Raw genomic sequence first — 14,648 nt, 5'->3', positions numbered from 1 at the left:
GGTTTCACCATGTTAGCCAGAATGGTCTCCATCTCCTGACCTCGTGATCCGCCCGCCTTGACCTCCCAAAGTGCTGGGATTACAGGCGTGAGCCACCACGCCCGGCTAATACTCTTAATAAAGAAAGAAGATGTATGGTTGTGTGGGAATAGGGAGTGACAGCAGGATCAGGGCTATGTGAATAAAAAACGCTCTGCAATAGCCTTTAGCTAAAAGCATTTCTTTCAGTACCAAACATCTGCTTGATTGAGGTGGCTCTGTTGTAAAAAGACCGAATCACCTCGACTAGGCCAAGGAATATTCTGCAACTGCAGAATTGGCTCAGTGGTTCTCATTGCCACAGAAGAAAATAAGAATAGTTTATTTATTTTATTTATTTATTTTTTTAGACAGGAGTCTTGCTCTGTTTCCTAGAGCTCTGTTGGCTAGAGTGTAGTGGCATGATCTCGGCTCACTGCAACCTCCACCTCCCAGGTTCAAGTGATTCTCCTGCTTCAGCCTCTGGAATAACTGGGACCATGGGCATGTGCCACCCACACCTGGCTAATTTCTGTATTTTTTGTAGAGACAAAATACAAAAAATAATTTTGTATTTTTTATTTCACCATGTCGGCCAGGCTGGTCTCAAACTTCTGGCCTCAAGTGATCCACCCGCCTTGGCCTCCCAAAGTGCTGGGATTACAGGCATGAGCCACTGCACCTGGCCAGATAGTCTTCTTCATGGCAGAAAAGGCAAGAGAGACCCCCAAAACATCCTGCTCACCAAGCAATTCAAATGCTGACTCCCCTGATTAGAGAGTACTGCCATTAGTGATCCCTCTCCACAACCATATACCTTACCCAATTCCCCAGTCTTCTAGTCACTGAGAGGTTCTGCACTAACAGGTTCCCAAATGGCTTGACTGTGATGGTATTTCCTTCTCTGTGCCTTTCTTAACAATATTAAAAGGAAAAAGCGCTTTGAAATGACACACAATCTATCCAGAGGCATCTCTTTCTCTCCTCTCTTTCTTTCTCTCTCTCTCTTCTCTATCCCAACCTCCCACTCATCTTGGATATAGAAGAGAAAACATATACCATGTAAGTTTTTGGCAGCTACTTTTTGATTATGAGTGACAGACATCTTTAGGATGAAATTGACAACATAAAGACAGGGCAAAGAGAATAAGGTCTCTGGACAACACCAATTTAACCACTGAATTATATCAATACGTAATCTAATAAACTGCTAAAATTCCAGTTATATGAGTCCTTTTGTTGTTTAAAGGCCATTTAACTTTTTTCTGTTACTTGCTCCCAAACATATTCTAATATACCCAATGACCAGAAAGGAAGTATCTTTTCCAAATAACCCAGAATACATAAAAAGTGAATTGAATTCTACAAACACTATGCATGCTACACATATAAGATCTTGTGCTTAGCACTTAGCGAGGAATATAAAAACCAGTTAAGCACAGCATGTTGTAATAGAAATGGACTCTGAAGTCAGATGAACCTGGATGCAATCCTACTTTGGGGAAGTAACTTAATTTCTCTAAGTTTTAGTTTTCTCATCCACAAAAAGGAAGAAATAAGATTATAGCATTGTGAGAATTATAGTTAATACAAAGTATCAACCATAGAATTCTGCCCATAGTGGGAGTTTAATAACTAATAGTTGTTAAGGTTTAAGAAATGGGAGAAATTCTTCACCCTCCAATGGGGCAGAAAACACAAATACTTAATGATCTGCTGACTGGGATATTTATAGGGCATGGGTGATTGTCAAGGGTTCCAATTCTTCACCTCCTACTGAATCTGTACCTTAGGACACATAACGTTGCAGCATACTCCTGATAAGGGCAGAGCATATTTCCTACCCCTGGACTCAACCATGTGACTTGCTTTGTCCAATGGGATGTTGACCAAGCAAATCTGAACAAAAGGAGAGTCATGAAAAGCAGTTTTGCAAATGGACTGATATATTCTTGCTATTCTGGTATCATCTTAAAAAGGACAAGTCGAGTCTAGCCCACTGGCCCCAGAAGGATGAGCTAGAGCAAAGCTCTCCCAGCAAATCCCAGCCTAGAGCAGACCACCAGCTGACCTGCAAATGCATGCGTGAGCCTAAGTGAGATCAGCACAACTGCCCAATCTAGCCCCACTCAGTTCAGCTAACCCTGGAAATGTATGAGAAATAAACATTTATTGTATGCTTTTGAGGTTTTGTGGCTGGAGGGCAACAGCTAACCAATACACAGAATTCTATTTTCTGTCTAAAAAAACCAAAGATTTACACTTCCCTGATACTTGTGACTAAGTGAAAGACATGGTTAGGTCTTATGAAAGAAAGACAGAATGAAAGACATACTTATGGTACATTCCTATTTTTTTTTTTTTTTTTTTTTTTTAGAGGTCTCTCTCTGTTGCTCAGGCTGGAGTGCAGTGGTACAATCATGGTTCACTGCACTGTCAACCTTCAACCTCCTGGGCTCAAGCAATCATCCTGTCTCAGCCTCCCAAGTAGCTGAGACTATAGGTGTGTATCACCACATCTGGCCAATTTTTTAATTTTTTGTAGAGTCTGGGTCTCACTACCTTGCCAACACTGGTTTCAAAATCATGGCCTCAAGCAATCCTTCTGCCTCCACCTCCTAAAAGTGTTGGGATTATAGGCATGAGCCACTGCACCCAGCCTCAATCCAGATTCTTATTTCAACTCATTAAATTTAAAAGGTTTCATGTGACCTTTCACCAAACCGTTTTCACTATATATTTTTTGAGACAGGGTCTTGCTCTGTCACCAAGGCTGGAATACAGTAGTGCAATTATGGTTCACTGCAGCCTCAACTTCCTGGGCTCAGGTGATCCTCCTACCTCAGCCTCTCCAATAGCTGGGACTACAGGTGCATGCTACCACAACTGACTAATTGTTTTTTATTTTTTATTTTTTTTGAGACGGAGTCTCGCTTTGTAGCCCGGGCTGGAGTGCAGTGGCCGGATCTCAGCTCACTGCAAGCTCCGCCTCCCGAGTTTACGTCATTCTCCTGCCTCAGCCTCCCGAGTAACTGGGACTACAGGCGCCCGCCACATCGCCCGGCTAGTTTTTTTTTTGTATTTTTTCAGTAGAGACGGGGTTTCACCGTGTTAGCCAGGATGGTCTCGATCTCCTGACCTTGTGATCCACCCGTCTGGGCCTCCCAAAGTGCTGGGATTACAGGCTTGAGCCACCGCGCCCGGCCTGTATTTTTTGTAGAGACAGGCTTTTGCCATGTTGCCCAGGCTGGTCTCAAATTCCTGAGCTCAAGCCACCTGCCCACTTTGGCCTCTGGAAGTGTTGGGATTACAGGCACGAACTACTATGCCCAGCCTACGCTTTCACTTTAACAAATACTAGTTTGCTTAAAAACTTGTTTCAGCTGGCCGGGCGTGGTGGCTCATGCCTGTAATTCCAGCACTTTGGGAGGCCCATGCAGGCGGATCACCTGAGGTCAGGAGTTCAAGACCAATTTGACCAACATGGAGAAACCCCGTCTCTACTAAAAATACAAAATTAGCTGGTCATGGTGGCACATGCCTGTAATCCCGACTACTCAGGAGGCTGAGGCAGGAGAATTGCTTGAACCTAGGAGGTGGATTGCGGTGAGCTGAGATCCAGCCATTGCACTCCAGCCGGGGCAACAAAAGTGAAACTCCGTCTCAAAAAAAAATAAAATCTTGAGTCTATCCTTACTACAGGTAGGTTAAAAACAAAAACAAAATAAAAACCTGTCTGACTGTTCCAAGTTCAATTAATGTCTACAATTACAAAGAAGACTCATGGAAATGGTTCAAGCCCAGGAAAGTCCAGATCACTAATGTATATGAGAAATATTTTTCCTAATAATGTCAGTGTTTTATAGGTATTAATGAGTGCTATCCTTGTCTACTGTAATTATTGACAAATAAATGTGAAGAGAAATGAGTAATGGTACTCACATTACTTTGGAGGACAAGCATTCCACCAACTGAGAAGTATTTACTGAATGCCATCTAAGTTTCAAGGACTGTGCTAGATATTATTAATAATTTATTTTTTATGATCCTTACCATATAGTTGTGCTGCCAAGTCAAATTATAAGGCAATTAAACCTAGAAGTCTCCAAAGACCTATGCCATCAAGGCCTTTGCTGATCCCCTTCTAAAAATAACCAAGAGCATTTGGCTATTTGGGCTTCATCACCATCGGTCTATTAACATCATATTAAAAATTACTAATATCATAAGCTATGTCAAAATCTCATTAATGCTTCTGGAAAGACTGGCAATAAATACTGTTTCATAAAGTATACATTGTATGTTGTATATGGCTATAAACAAGCTAGCAAGCAGAAGATTAAGTGCAACATGGCCAAGAGAATATTGCATTATGATCACCCATTACTGTTATTTCCACCACATCCTGCTTTAAAACATGCAACTTAACACAGATTTTAAAGGATGTTCTTCTCTGTCAGCAAAACTAACATACCAGCCCTTTCAATGAATTCACATTTCAGAGAACAATCACATATGCAGGGAATGCAACAAATACTTTTACGCTTATTAGCGTCAGAACTCTGGTAGATAGAAGGAAGGCGAGAACTTTATCTTTGAAGAATTTATAGACTCACTCCCAAGAAAAGAAATACATGGGAAATGTTTCTTGATCTGGGGTGCTGGTTATGAGTATGTTCATTTGTAAAAATTTAGTGAGCTGTACTTTTCATATGTATACTTTTCTGATATGTTATACTTCAGTAAAAGTCTAATTTAATGACACTAACAGCAGTATAAACTAAGTACAAAATGAAAAATATTAACAATTCAGAGTTCAGAAGAGGGACTAGTTACTGTTAATAAAAGTTAAAAGAGTTAACATGTATTAAATAATTTCTATATGCCAGGCACTGTACTAAATATTTTATATTTCATCCTCACAACATCCTTGTGAGGTCAACATTATATCAACAGCATTTGCCACAATTAATACTCCCTCCTTGAAACTCTTTCCTTTCCATTGCAGACCAACATGCTCTTCTGGTTTTCTACCTACCTCACTAACTGCTCCTTCTCAGTCTGCCCTTATCCCCAGACTTTCATTTATCTATCTATCTATCTATCTATCTATCTATCTATCTATCTAGAGACAGGGTCTCACTGTATGTATGTATGTATGTATGTATGTATGTATCTATCTATCTATCTATCTATCTATCTATCTATCTATCTAGAGACAGGGTCTCACTCTGTTGCCCAGGCTGAAGTGCAGTGGCACAATCACAGCTCCCTGTAGCCTCAAACTCTTGGGCTCAAGCAATCCTGCTGCCCCAGGCTCCTGAGTAACTAAGACAACAGGTACATGCCATCACACCCAGCTAATTTTTTTTTTTTTTTTTTTTTTAGAGATAGAGTCTCGCTACATTGCCCAGGTTGGTCTTGAAATCCTGATCTCAGGTAATCCTCTCACCTCAGACTCCCAAAGCAATGGAATTACGGTGTGAGCTATAGCACCCGGCCTTCTCTAGACATTTAAAATTTAAATACTCTAGGGCTCAGCTCTTGGTCTTCTTCTTTACCTAAACTCCATGGGGCAGGCATTATCATTAATTATTATTATTCCCATTATACAGATGGAAACTTTGAGATACAGAGAGATTCAAACCTATGCAATCAAGACTTCAGAGGCCATGCTCTTAACCTCTTCACCATTCTGCCTTCTTTGGCTTTCCATTTAAGAGACAGGGCATAGCTGCACACATTCCACATTCTAGTGCCTTCAGTAACTGAGAAGAGAGAGAGACTGAGGCACATGGGATCCTCTTTCATAAGATATTAAGGACTAAGACCAGATACCAAGCCAGTACAAAACCAATACTCTTGCAAATTCTGTTCAACAACTCTCCTTCCTAAGTTTCTTCACTTTGTACTTTGGTAATTGCTTCTCAAGGAGGAATGTGAAAAGAATCTAGAACACAGATTCTCAAATCTAGATGCTCATGAAATAATCTGAGGAACTTTTAAAAATATAGATGTAATAGGCCCTATACAAACCTATTAAACCTAGAAGATTCCAGGAATCTGTGTTTCCAAGGAGCACCCAAGCAAGGTCTGCAGCTGATAACTTGGCACCTGAATTTGCTCTAAAGAGAGTTATCTGATCCTCAGAGGATGAATAATGACTATCACATATTCTGCCTAGCAGAGGCTGGAAATGAGATGAGAATGAAGATACAAACTGATTCCAACAAGTAATACGACCAATCAGGAAATAACAGCAGGGACTGTGGAATTCTAGATCCGGACACCAAACATTACCAGGTGGTCTGGTAATTTGTTGCCATAGGGAGTTTGCAGTCAAGTGCTGTCATCCCTTGACTCAGGAGGGAGTCATACCTGGGCAGCAAGAGCCAGTTTAATACTTTAATACTTGAGCACTCATATTCTCAGAGTATTCACCAAGTATTATGAGGGAATACAAGGATATTAAGAAATACTGCCCATTCTGCACATGTACCCCAGAACTTAAGGTATATATATATGTATAAAGAAATACTGCCATTGTTCCCAGGCAACAGAAGAAAGCATTATTAACACTGCCATTTTTGCATAAACAGAAATGCACATACATTTTGTTTACATATGCAAGCAACACTTACTATGGAACTATAAATGCTGAAACTAAGGCAAATACGTTACTTCAACACTTACTGATGTCTTACCTCTGTAAGTGCATGCAATTGTCCTTGATGAACACACACACCCATGAACCTAAAGAACAAAACAGAATTATTTAACAAGTGAAAAGGACACAAACATAAATGTCATATAGAGAAATTAGGTTAGTTATCCATGCATTAGAAACAACCTGTGGGGTGTGGGGCACGGTGGCTTACATCTGTAATCCCAGCACTTTGGGAGGCAGAGGTGCGCAGATCACCTGAGGTCAGGAATTCAAGACCATTCTGGCCAACACGGTGAAACCCCGTCTCTACTAAAAAATACAAAAATTAGGCAGGTGTGGTGGCATGCGCCTGTAGTCCGAACTACTCAGGAGGCTGAGGCAGGAGAATCTCTTGAACCTTGGAGGCAGAGGTTGCAGTGAGCCAAGATTGCACTACTCCAGCCTGAGTGACAGAGGGAGACTGCATCTAAAAAAAAAAAAAAAAAAAAAAAAGATAGCTAGAAAAGAAAAAAAAGAAAGGAAAGGAAAGAGGAGGGGAGGGAAGAGGAGGGGGAGGGGAGGAGGAAAGAACCTGTGAAGCTCCCTGCTATCCTGTACAGCCCTGTAGACTCTTAATCTTTTTTTAAAAAAATTATTTCAAGAGTTTTTGGGGTACAGGTGGTTTTTGGTTACATGGATAAGTTTTTTTTACAGGTGATTTCTGGGATTTTGGAACACCTGTCATCTGAGCATTATACACTGTACCCCATATGTAGTTTTTTGTTGTTGTTGCTCTTTTTTGAGATGGAGTCTCGCTCTGTTGCCAGGCTGGAGTACAGTGGCATGATCTTGGCTCACTGCAACCTCCGCCTCCTGGGTTCAAGCAATTCTCCTGCCTCAGCCTCCAGAGTAGCTGGGACTACAGGCACGTGCCACCACACCCAGCTAATTTTGTATTTTAGTAGAGACGGGGTTTCACCATGTTGGCCAGGATGGTCTCAATCTCTTGACCTTATGATCCACCTGCCTCGGCCTCCCAAAGTGATGGGATTACAGACAAGAGTCACCGCTCCCGGCCCCATATGTAGTTTTCTATCCCTTGTCCCTCTCCCAACCTTTCCCCCCAGGTCCTCAAGGTTCATTATATCATTCTCACGCCTTTGCCTAAGATTTGGCATAAGACTCTTACTCTTTATTAATATGCCAGGCTGATAAATTTCTAAATTTACCATGAAATATCTGGTTGTAGCAAGACCTGGTGGTAAAAAGCAATGGTGGAAGAAGGAGAGTAGTAAGTCTTGAAAATAGCATGGTATAATGGAAAAAGCCCCAAATGGAAGTAAGTTTGATGCTGGTTTCAGCTCTGCCATTACCTGACTACATGCTTACACACAGACACACACACGTCACTAATTTCTTTTTAGTTTACACATTTCAGTGATATTTGAAGTTTTTCTCAACCAACAGGTTATATTTATATATATAAATGATTTTTAAATAAAAACCATAAATCAATGAGTATAACTGATAATGATCACAAAGTAGGAGAAGATAAATGTCTTAAAGCCATTAACAATACCCAAGTCCCAAGTAAATTCTAGTTTAGAAGAGCAAAGGAATGGGAAGAGACTGACTACAAGCAGAGTGCAAGGCACAGCAGTGACTGTGTTAGAAAGGACCATAAAATTTCCAGGAAGACAGGGTCTATGTCATATTCTTCCCTGTGTTCACAGAACCTAACACCACCTAGTAAACAAAGAGTAAGCAAATTCAGTAAATGATTGCTGAGAAGAAACAAAGGAGAATGCCTGGTTGGCTGTAATATCACAGCAGAGTTTTTAAAACATGCTGCTTCCACATTTCAACTAATATGGAAATATCCCACCACTTTGGGAGGCCAAGGCGGGTGGATGACCTGGAGTTCAAGACCACCCTGGCCAAAATGGTGAAACCCTGTCTCTACTAAAAATACAAAAGTTAGCTGGGCATGGTGGCAGGTGCCTGTAGTCCCAGCTACTCAGGAGGCTGAGGCAGGAAAATCACTTGAACCCGGGAGGTGGAGGTTGCAGTGAGCCGAGATCATGCCATTGCACTCCAGCCTGGGCAACAAGAGTGAAACTCTGTCTCAAAAATAAATACATTAATTAATAATAAAAATAAAATAAGATAGGCCATTTTTCTCTAAATGTTCATACAACTCCCCAATCACTAGAATTATGAGGGTATGCCATTAATTTATTAAACAATTATTTATTGAATGACTGCTATGTTGAAAGTATTAAGGACAGAGAGTAAATAAAAACTTTCATTCTAGGGTCATTCTGTTGGAGGGCAATTATAACAAAAAGATAAATTATGCAGAATGTGGTTAAATTGTATACATGAACTGCTATTTCTAGTCAGCCTCTTTTAGAAAGACTGCTTCTCTGAAATTAAATGATATCCCTGCCTAGAAATAATTATATTCCCATTATCTCACTATAACAAAAACAGTTAAAGTAAAATATGATAAGCTACATTTCCTGCTTGATTAAGGCTTTCCAAACTATGATGGGTACTAGCAGGAGTTGGCTAACTATGGCCAACTACTACCTGTTTTTATCAATTAAGTTTTACTAGAGCATACATATAGTATTATCTATGGCTTCTTTGATGTTACAATGGCAGAGTTGAATAGTTGTGACAGAGACTGTATGTAAAGACTAAAATATTTACTATGTAGCCCTTTATAGAAAAAGTCTACTGACTACAATGGTTTGAATGTTTGCTCACTCCAAAACTCATAGTGAAACTTAATTCCCAATGTGGCAGTATTGAGAGGTATGGCTTTTAAGATGTGATTGGGTCATGAGGGCTCTGCCTAATCCATTCATGGATTAATGGATTACTGCAGGAATGAGTCTGGTAGCTGTATAAGAGGAGCAAGAGACTGGGCACAGTGGCTCATGCATATAATCCCAACACTTTGAGTGGTCAAGGCAGGAGGGTTGCTTGAACCCAGGAGTTCAAGACTAGCCTGGGCAATATAGGGAGACCTGAGACTTTGTCATATACATATGTTAGCTTGGTGTGGTGGCACACTTTTGTGGTCTCAGTTACTCAGGAGGCTGACGCGGGAGGACCACTTGAGCCCAGGAAGTTGAGGCTGCAGTGAACTAAGATCATGCCACTGTACTCCAGCCTGGGTGACAGGGTAAGACCTGTCTCCAACAAAAAAAAAAAAAAAAAAAAGGAAGAGAGACTTGAGTTGGCATACTCAGCCCCTTTGCCAAGTGATGCCCTGAGCCACTTCGGGACACTGCAGAGAGTCCCCACCAGCAAGAAGGCTCTCACCAGATGTGGCCCCTCAACCCTGGACTTCTCAGATTCCATAAATGTAAGAAATAGTTTCCTCTTCTTTATAAATTGCCCAGTTTCTGGTATTCTAAGCAATAGAAAACACTAAGGCATTGACCCTTGCTCTAGAACACAGGGATATCTATCCATTTCCACCTGGGAGACATTAAGAAAGTTACCTAATCTTGGCCGGGCGCAGTGGCTCAAGCCTGTAATCCCAGCACTTTGGGAGGCCGAGACGGGCGGATCACGAGGTCAGGAGTTCGAGACCATCCTGGTGAACACGGTGAAACCCCGTCTCTACCAAAAAATACAAATTAGCCGGGCGTGGTGGCGGCGCCTGTAGTCCCAGCTACTCGGCAGGCTGAGGCAGGAGAATGGCGTAAACCCGGGAGGCGGAGCTTGCAGTGAGCTGAGATCGGCAACTGCACTCCAGCCTGGGCGACAGAGCGAGACTCCGTCTCAAAAAAAAAAAAAAAAAAAAAAAAGAAAGTTACCTAATCTTTATAAATCACAATTTCCTCATCTATGAAAATGGACAGAAAAATAACATTACCTTAAAAGGCTGTTATGATAATTAAATGGGATATTTTCAAGTATACTGTTTAGCAATGCCTAGTGCATGCTCAAATAAAGGTCAGTGGTTTTTATTTCATCATTATTAACAATCCTAAATTACATCATCCTTTACATGGCTATGAGAGTTACCTTTTCAAAACATAAAATATGTCACTCTTGTTAATAACACTTCAATGATCCCCTTCTGCCTACAGAATAACATTAAAACTTCCCATGATCCACTCCAACTTATCTTTGAAACTTTACATTTTCCCATGAGCCTTATTTTTCACCCATCTGTCCTTTTCCTCTGGGTTCTATGATCCTAACCTACAAATATAAACTTAAATTTCCCTCATCTTAAAAAATTCTTCCGGCCGGGGGTGGTGGCTCACCTGTAATCCCAGCACTTTGGGAGGCCGAGGCGGGCGGATCACAAGGTCAAGAGATCGAGACCATCCTGGCTAACACGGTGAAACCCCGTCTCTACTAAAATACAAAAAATTAGCCAGGCGTGGTGGCGGGAGCCTGTAGTCCCAGCTACTCTGGAGGCTGAGGCAGGAGAATGGCGTGAACCTGGGAGGCGGAGCTTGCAGTGAGCCAAGATTGCACCACAGCACTCCAGCCTGGGCGACAGAGCAAGACTCCGTCTCAAAAAAAAAAAAAAAAAAAAAATTCCCCCCCCCGGCACAGGGGCTCAACCCTGTAATCCTGGCACTTTGGGAAGCCAAGGCGGGCAGATCTCTTGAGCCCAGGAGATTGAGACCAGCCTGGGGAATATGGCGAAATAGAATCTTTACAAAAAACACAAAATAATAATTGTATTTTTTATACAAAAAATACAAAAATTAGCCAGGCGTGGTGGCATACCTGTGGTCCCAGCTACTCAGTAGGCTGAGGCAGGAGGATCACTTGAGCCAGGGAGGCAGAAGTCGCAGTGAGCCAAGATCGTGCCACTGCACTCCAGCCTGGACGACAGAATGAGACTCCGTCTAAAAAATACAAATAAAAATCTTCCCTTGTCCACTCGCTAAAATATGAATCTAATTCACTCTTTTTAATTGTTATCAAACTTTAAGAATAGGTTATATTCTCTATCTATGTTTCTAGGTTTCTTTCTTTTCTTTTCTTTTTTTTTTTTTCTTTAAAAAGAGTCTTACTTTGTTGCCCAGGCTGGAGTACAGTGGTGTGATCTGCTCATTGCAACCTTGAATTCCTGGGCTTAAGCAATCCTCCCACCTCAGCCTCATGAGCAGCTAGGACTATAGGTGTGCACCACCACGCCTGGCTAATTTTGGTATTATTATTATTGTTATTATTATTATTATTATTATTATAGTGATAGGGTCTCATTATGTTGCCTAGGCTGGTCTGGAACTCCTGGCCTCAAGAAATTCTCCCACCTCAGCTTCCTAAAGTGCTGACCTTACAGGCGTGAGCCATTGCACCCAGTCTCTAGCTACATTTCTTTAATCTTCACTGATTCCTAAATTCATTTTAATCTGCCTTATTCCCACATCACTCCTTTAAGAGTTTTTTGTTGTTGTTGTTGTTTTGTTTTTTGAGACGGATTCTCCCTCTGTCGCCCAGGCTGGTGTGCAATGACGTGATCTCGGCTCACTGCAACCTCTGCCTCCTGGGTCCAAGCAATTCTCCTGCCTCAGCCTCCCGAGTAGCTGGACTACAGACGCGTGCCACCACACCCAGCTAATTTTTGTATTTTTAGTAGAGATGGGGTTTCACCGTGTTATCCAGGATAGTCTTGATCTCCTGACCTCGTGATCCGCCCACCTTGGCCTCCCAAAGTGCTGGGATTACAGGTGTGAGCCACTGTGCCCGGCTCTTTTTTTTTGAGACAGGGTCTTGCTTTGTTGTACAGGCTGGAGTACAACAGTGTGATTATAGCTCGCTGCAACCTCAACCTCATTGTCTCACGTGATCCTCCCACCTCAGCCTCCTGAGTAGCTAAGACTACAGGCACACATCACCACACCGAGTTAATTTTTTAATTTTTAAAATAGAGATGGGGTCTTGCTGTTATCCAGGTTGGTCTTGAACTCCTTGCATCAAGCAATCCTCCTGCGTTGGCCCCATATCACTCTTGTAACTTTTCTCACTATGGAAAATTCAGATCTTCATTTATCTCTGCATTTCTACTACCTAGTATAGTGTCTAGCACATAAGCTAGTTCTCAGTAAAGATTTATTAAATGGCATGAATGATTTTTATGACTTGGAAACCTGGTTGAAGTTCCTTCCTTGAATTGGAATACTATACTTACTGAAAATCATCCAAGATCAGCTAAAATTTCATCTGCTATACAAAGGATCTCCCGAATGCCCTTAGCATTAATCCCTTCTCTCTCTCTTTTGTCTCTCCCTACCTCCCACAGTACAACTAGCACTTTTCACCCTACCTTGAATGACTGCTAATTAGTATTAAGTTGTCTGGACCTTGAGTTAGACTGCTTTGAGTTGAATCCTGGCTCTACCATTTACTGATGACCTCTCTGCACTTCAGTTTCTTCACATGCAAAATGTAAATATTAATATTACCTAACCCACATGGTTATTGTGAAGATAAAATGAGATAACTTGGGCTCCTGGAACATAATAAGCACTAGAAAATGTTAGCTATTCTTGCTACTCTAACATTTCTGACTCCTTCCCCAGACTGGAATCTAAGGTATTGACCAATTGAATGATTGAGACGGAGTCTCGCTCTGTCACCCAGGCTGGAGTGCAGTGGTGCTCTTGGCTCACCACAACCTCCGCCTCCCAGGTTCAAGCAATTCTCCTGCCTCAGCCTCCTGAGTAGCTGAGATTATAGGCAACTGCCACCACACCCAGATAATTTTTGTATTTTTAGTACAGACAGGGCTTCACCACGTTGGCCAGGCTGGTCTTAAACTCCTCACCTCAGGTGATTCACCCACTTCAGGTGATCCGCCCACCTCAGCCTCCCAAAGTGCTGGGATTACAGGTGTAAGCCACCGTGCCCAGCCTATGTGAATATTTTTTAGCCGGGCATGGTGGCTCATGCCTTTAATCCCAGCACTTTGGGAGGCAGAGGCAGGTGGATCACCTCAGGTCGGGAGTTTGAGACCAGCCTGACCAACATGGAAAATCCCGTCTCTACTAAAAATACAAAATTAGCCAGGTATGGTGGCACATGCCTGTAATCCCGGATACTCGGGAGGCTGAGGCAGGAGAATTGCTTGAACCCAGGAGGTGGAGGTTGTGGTGAGCCGAGAGCATGCCATTGCACTCCAGCCTGGGCAACAAGAGTGAAACTCTGTCTCAAAAAAAAAAAAAGAATATTTTTTAAAAGAAATTTATTTTTTAGAGATGGGGTATTGCTATGTTGCCCAGGCTGGTCTCAAATTCCTGGGCTCAAGTGATCCTCCCACCTCGGCCTCCCAAAGTGCTAGGATTACAGGCATGAGCCATCATGCTGGGCCAAGGCTTTTAAGAGTACAGATCTTGTCTCATTTGTTTCTATATACAATGTCTCACACAAAATGGTTTGTACACAAGTTGCTAAACACATATTTATTGAATGAAGAAGCAATAATCACCAAATTAACTTCACAATATAAACTCGTGTTACAATGAAGAACATTAGAGGCAGGTACAAGGCAGTAAAGCCAAGAGGTATTTGATTTTCTTTAATCAAATATTTATAAAGAAGTCAGGCAATAGGGTTCTACTAGAAAAACAATGGCTACATTTTAAAATCATGGGTTTTTCTAGAAGCTGAAAAGACCTGGTTTGGATGTGACACACCCTTGCTTTTCTTCCTCCCGGGCCCACTATCATTTTGACCACACCATCTACAGGGATGTCACAGCACATCCAGGCAGGCACTGGCTTCGTAGGACAGTTTTCTGTCTGCTTTCTTCCCACCCTCTACTCAAATAACCGTATCACAGTTGTGTCACATAATTCTACTTCTATGTGCAACTTTACTGCCTGACCTCTCCAGACTCATTCCTAACAGAAAACCACCACCACCACCACCACATCCAAAATGGTGTCACAGAGATGGCAAGCTGAGACATGCATTAGCTTTATATTGGAAAAGAGCGGTC

The 14,648-nt window shown here is 41.9% G+C and overlaps 1 protein-coding gene across 4 annotated transcripts in view; it reads right to left on the bottom strand.

Moving 5' to 3' along the window:
• The window catches only part of TESK2 (testis associated actin remodelling kinase 2), a 162,737-nt gene that overhangs the window by 35,084 nt on the left and 113,005 nt on the right, over positions 1 to 14,648 (bottom strand). For all 4 annotated transcript variants that reach the window (XM_017881798.1, XM_017881800.1, XM_017881799.1 and 1 more), the window contains one exon: positions 6,723 to 6,771. In XM_017881798.1, the coding sequence (XP_017737287.1) occupies positions 6,723 to 6,771 (49 nt within the window). The remainder of the gene's footprint in view (positions 1 to 6,722; positions 6,772 to 14,648) is intronic.

The sequence above is a fragment of the Rhinopithecus bieti genome, unplaced genomic scaffold (genome assembly GCF_001698545.2).
Source record: "Rhinopithecus bieti isolate Rb0 unplaced genomic scaffold, ASM169854v2 scaffold_12155, whole genome shotgun sequence".
NCBI classification, from domain to species: Eukaryota; Metazoa; Chordata; class Mammalia; order Primates; family Cercopithecidae; genus Rhinopithecus; species Rhinopithecus bieti.
This window is presented reverse-complemented; position numbering and strand designations above follow the sequence as displayed.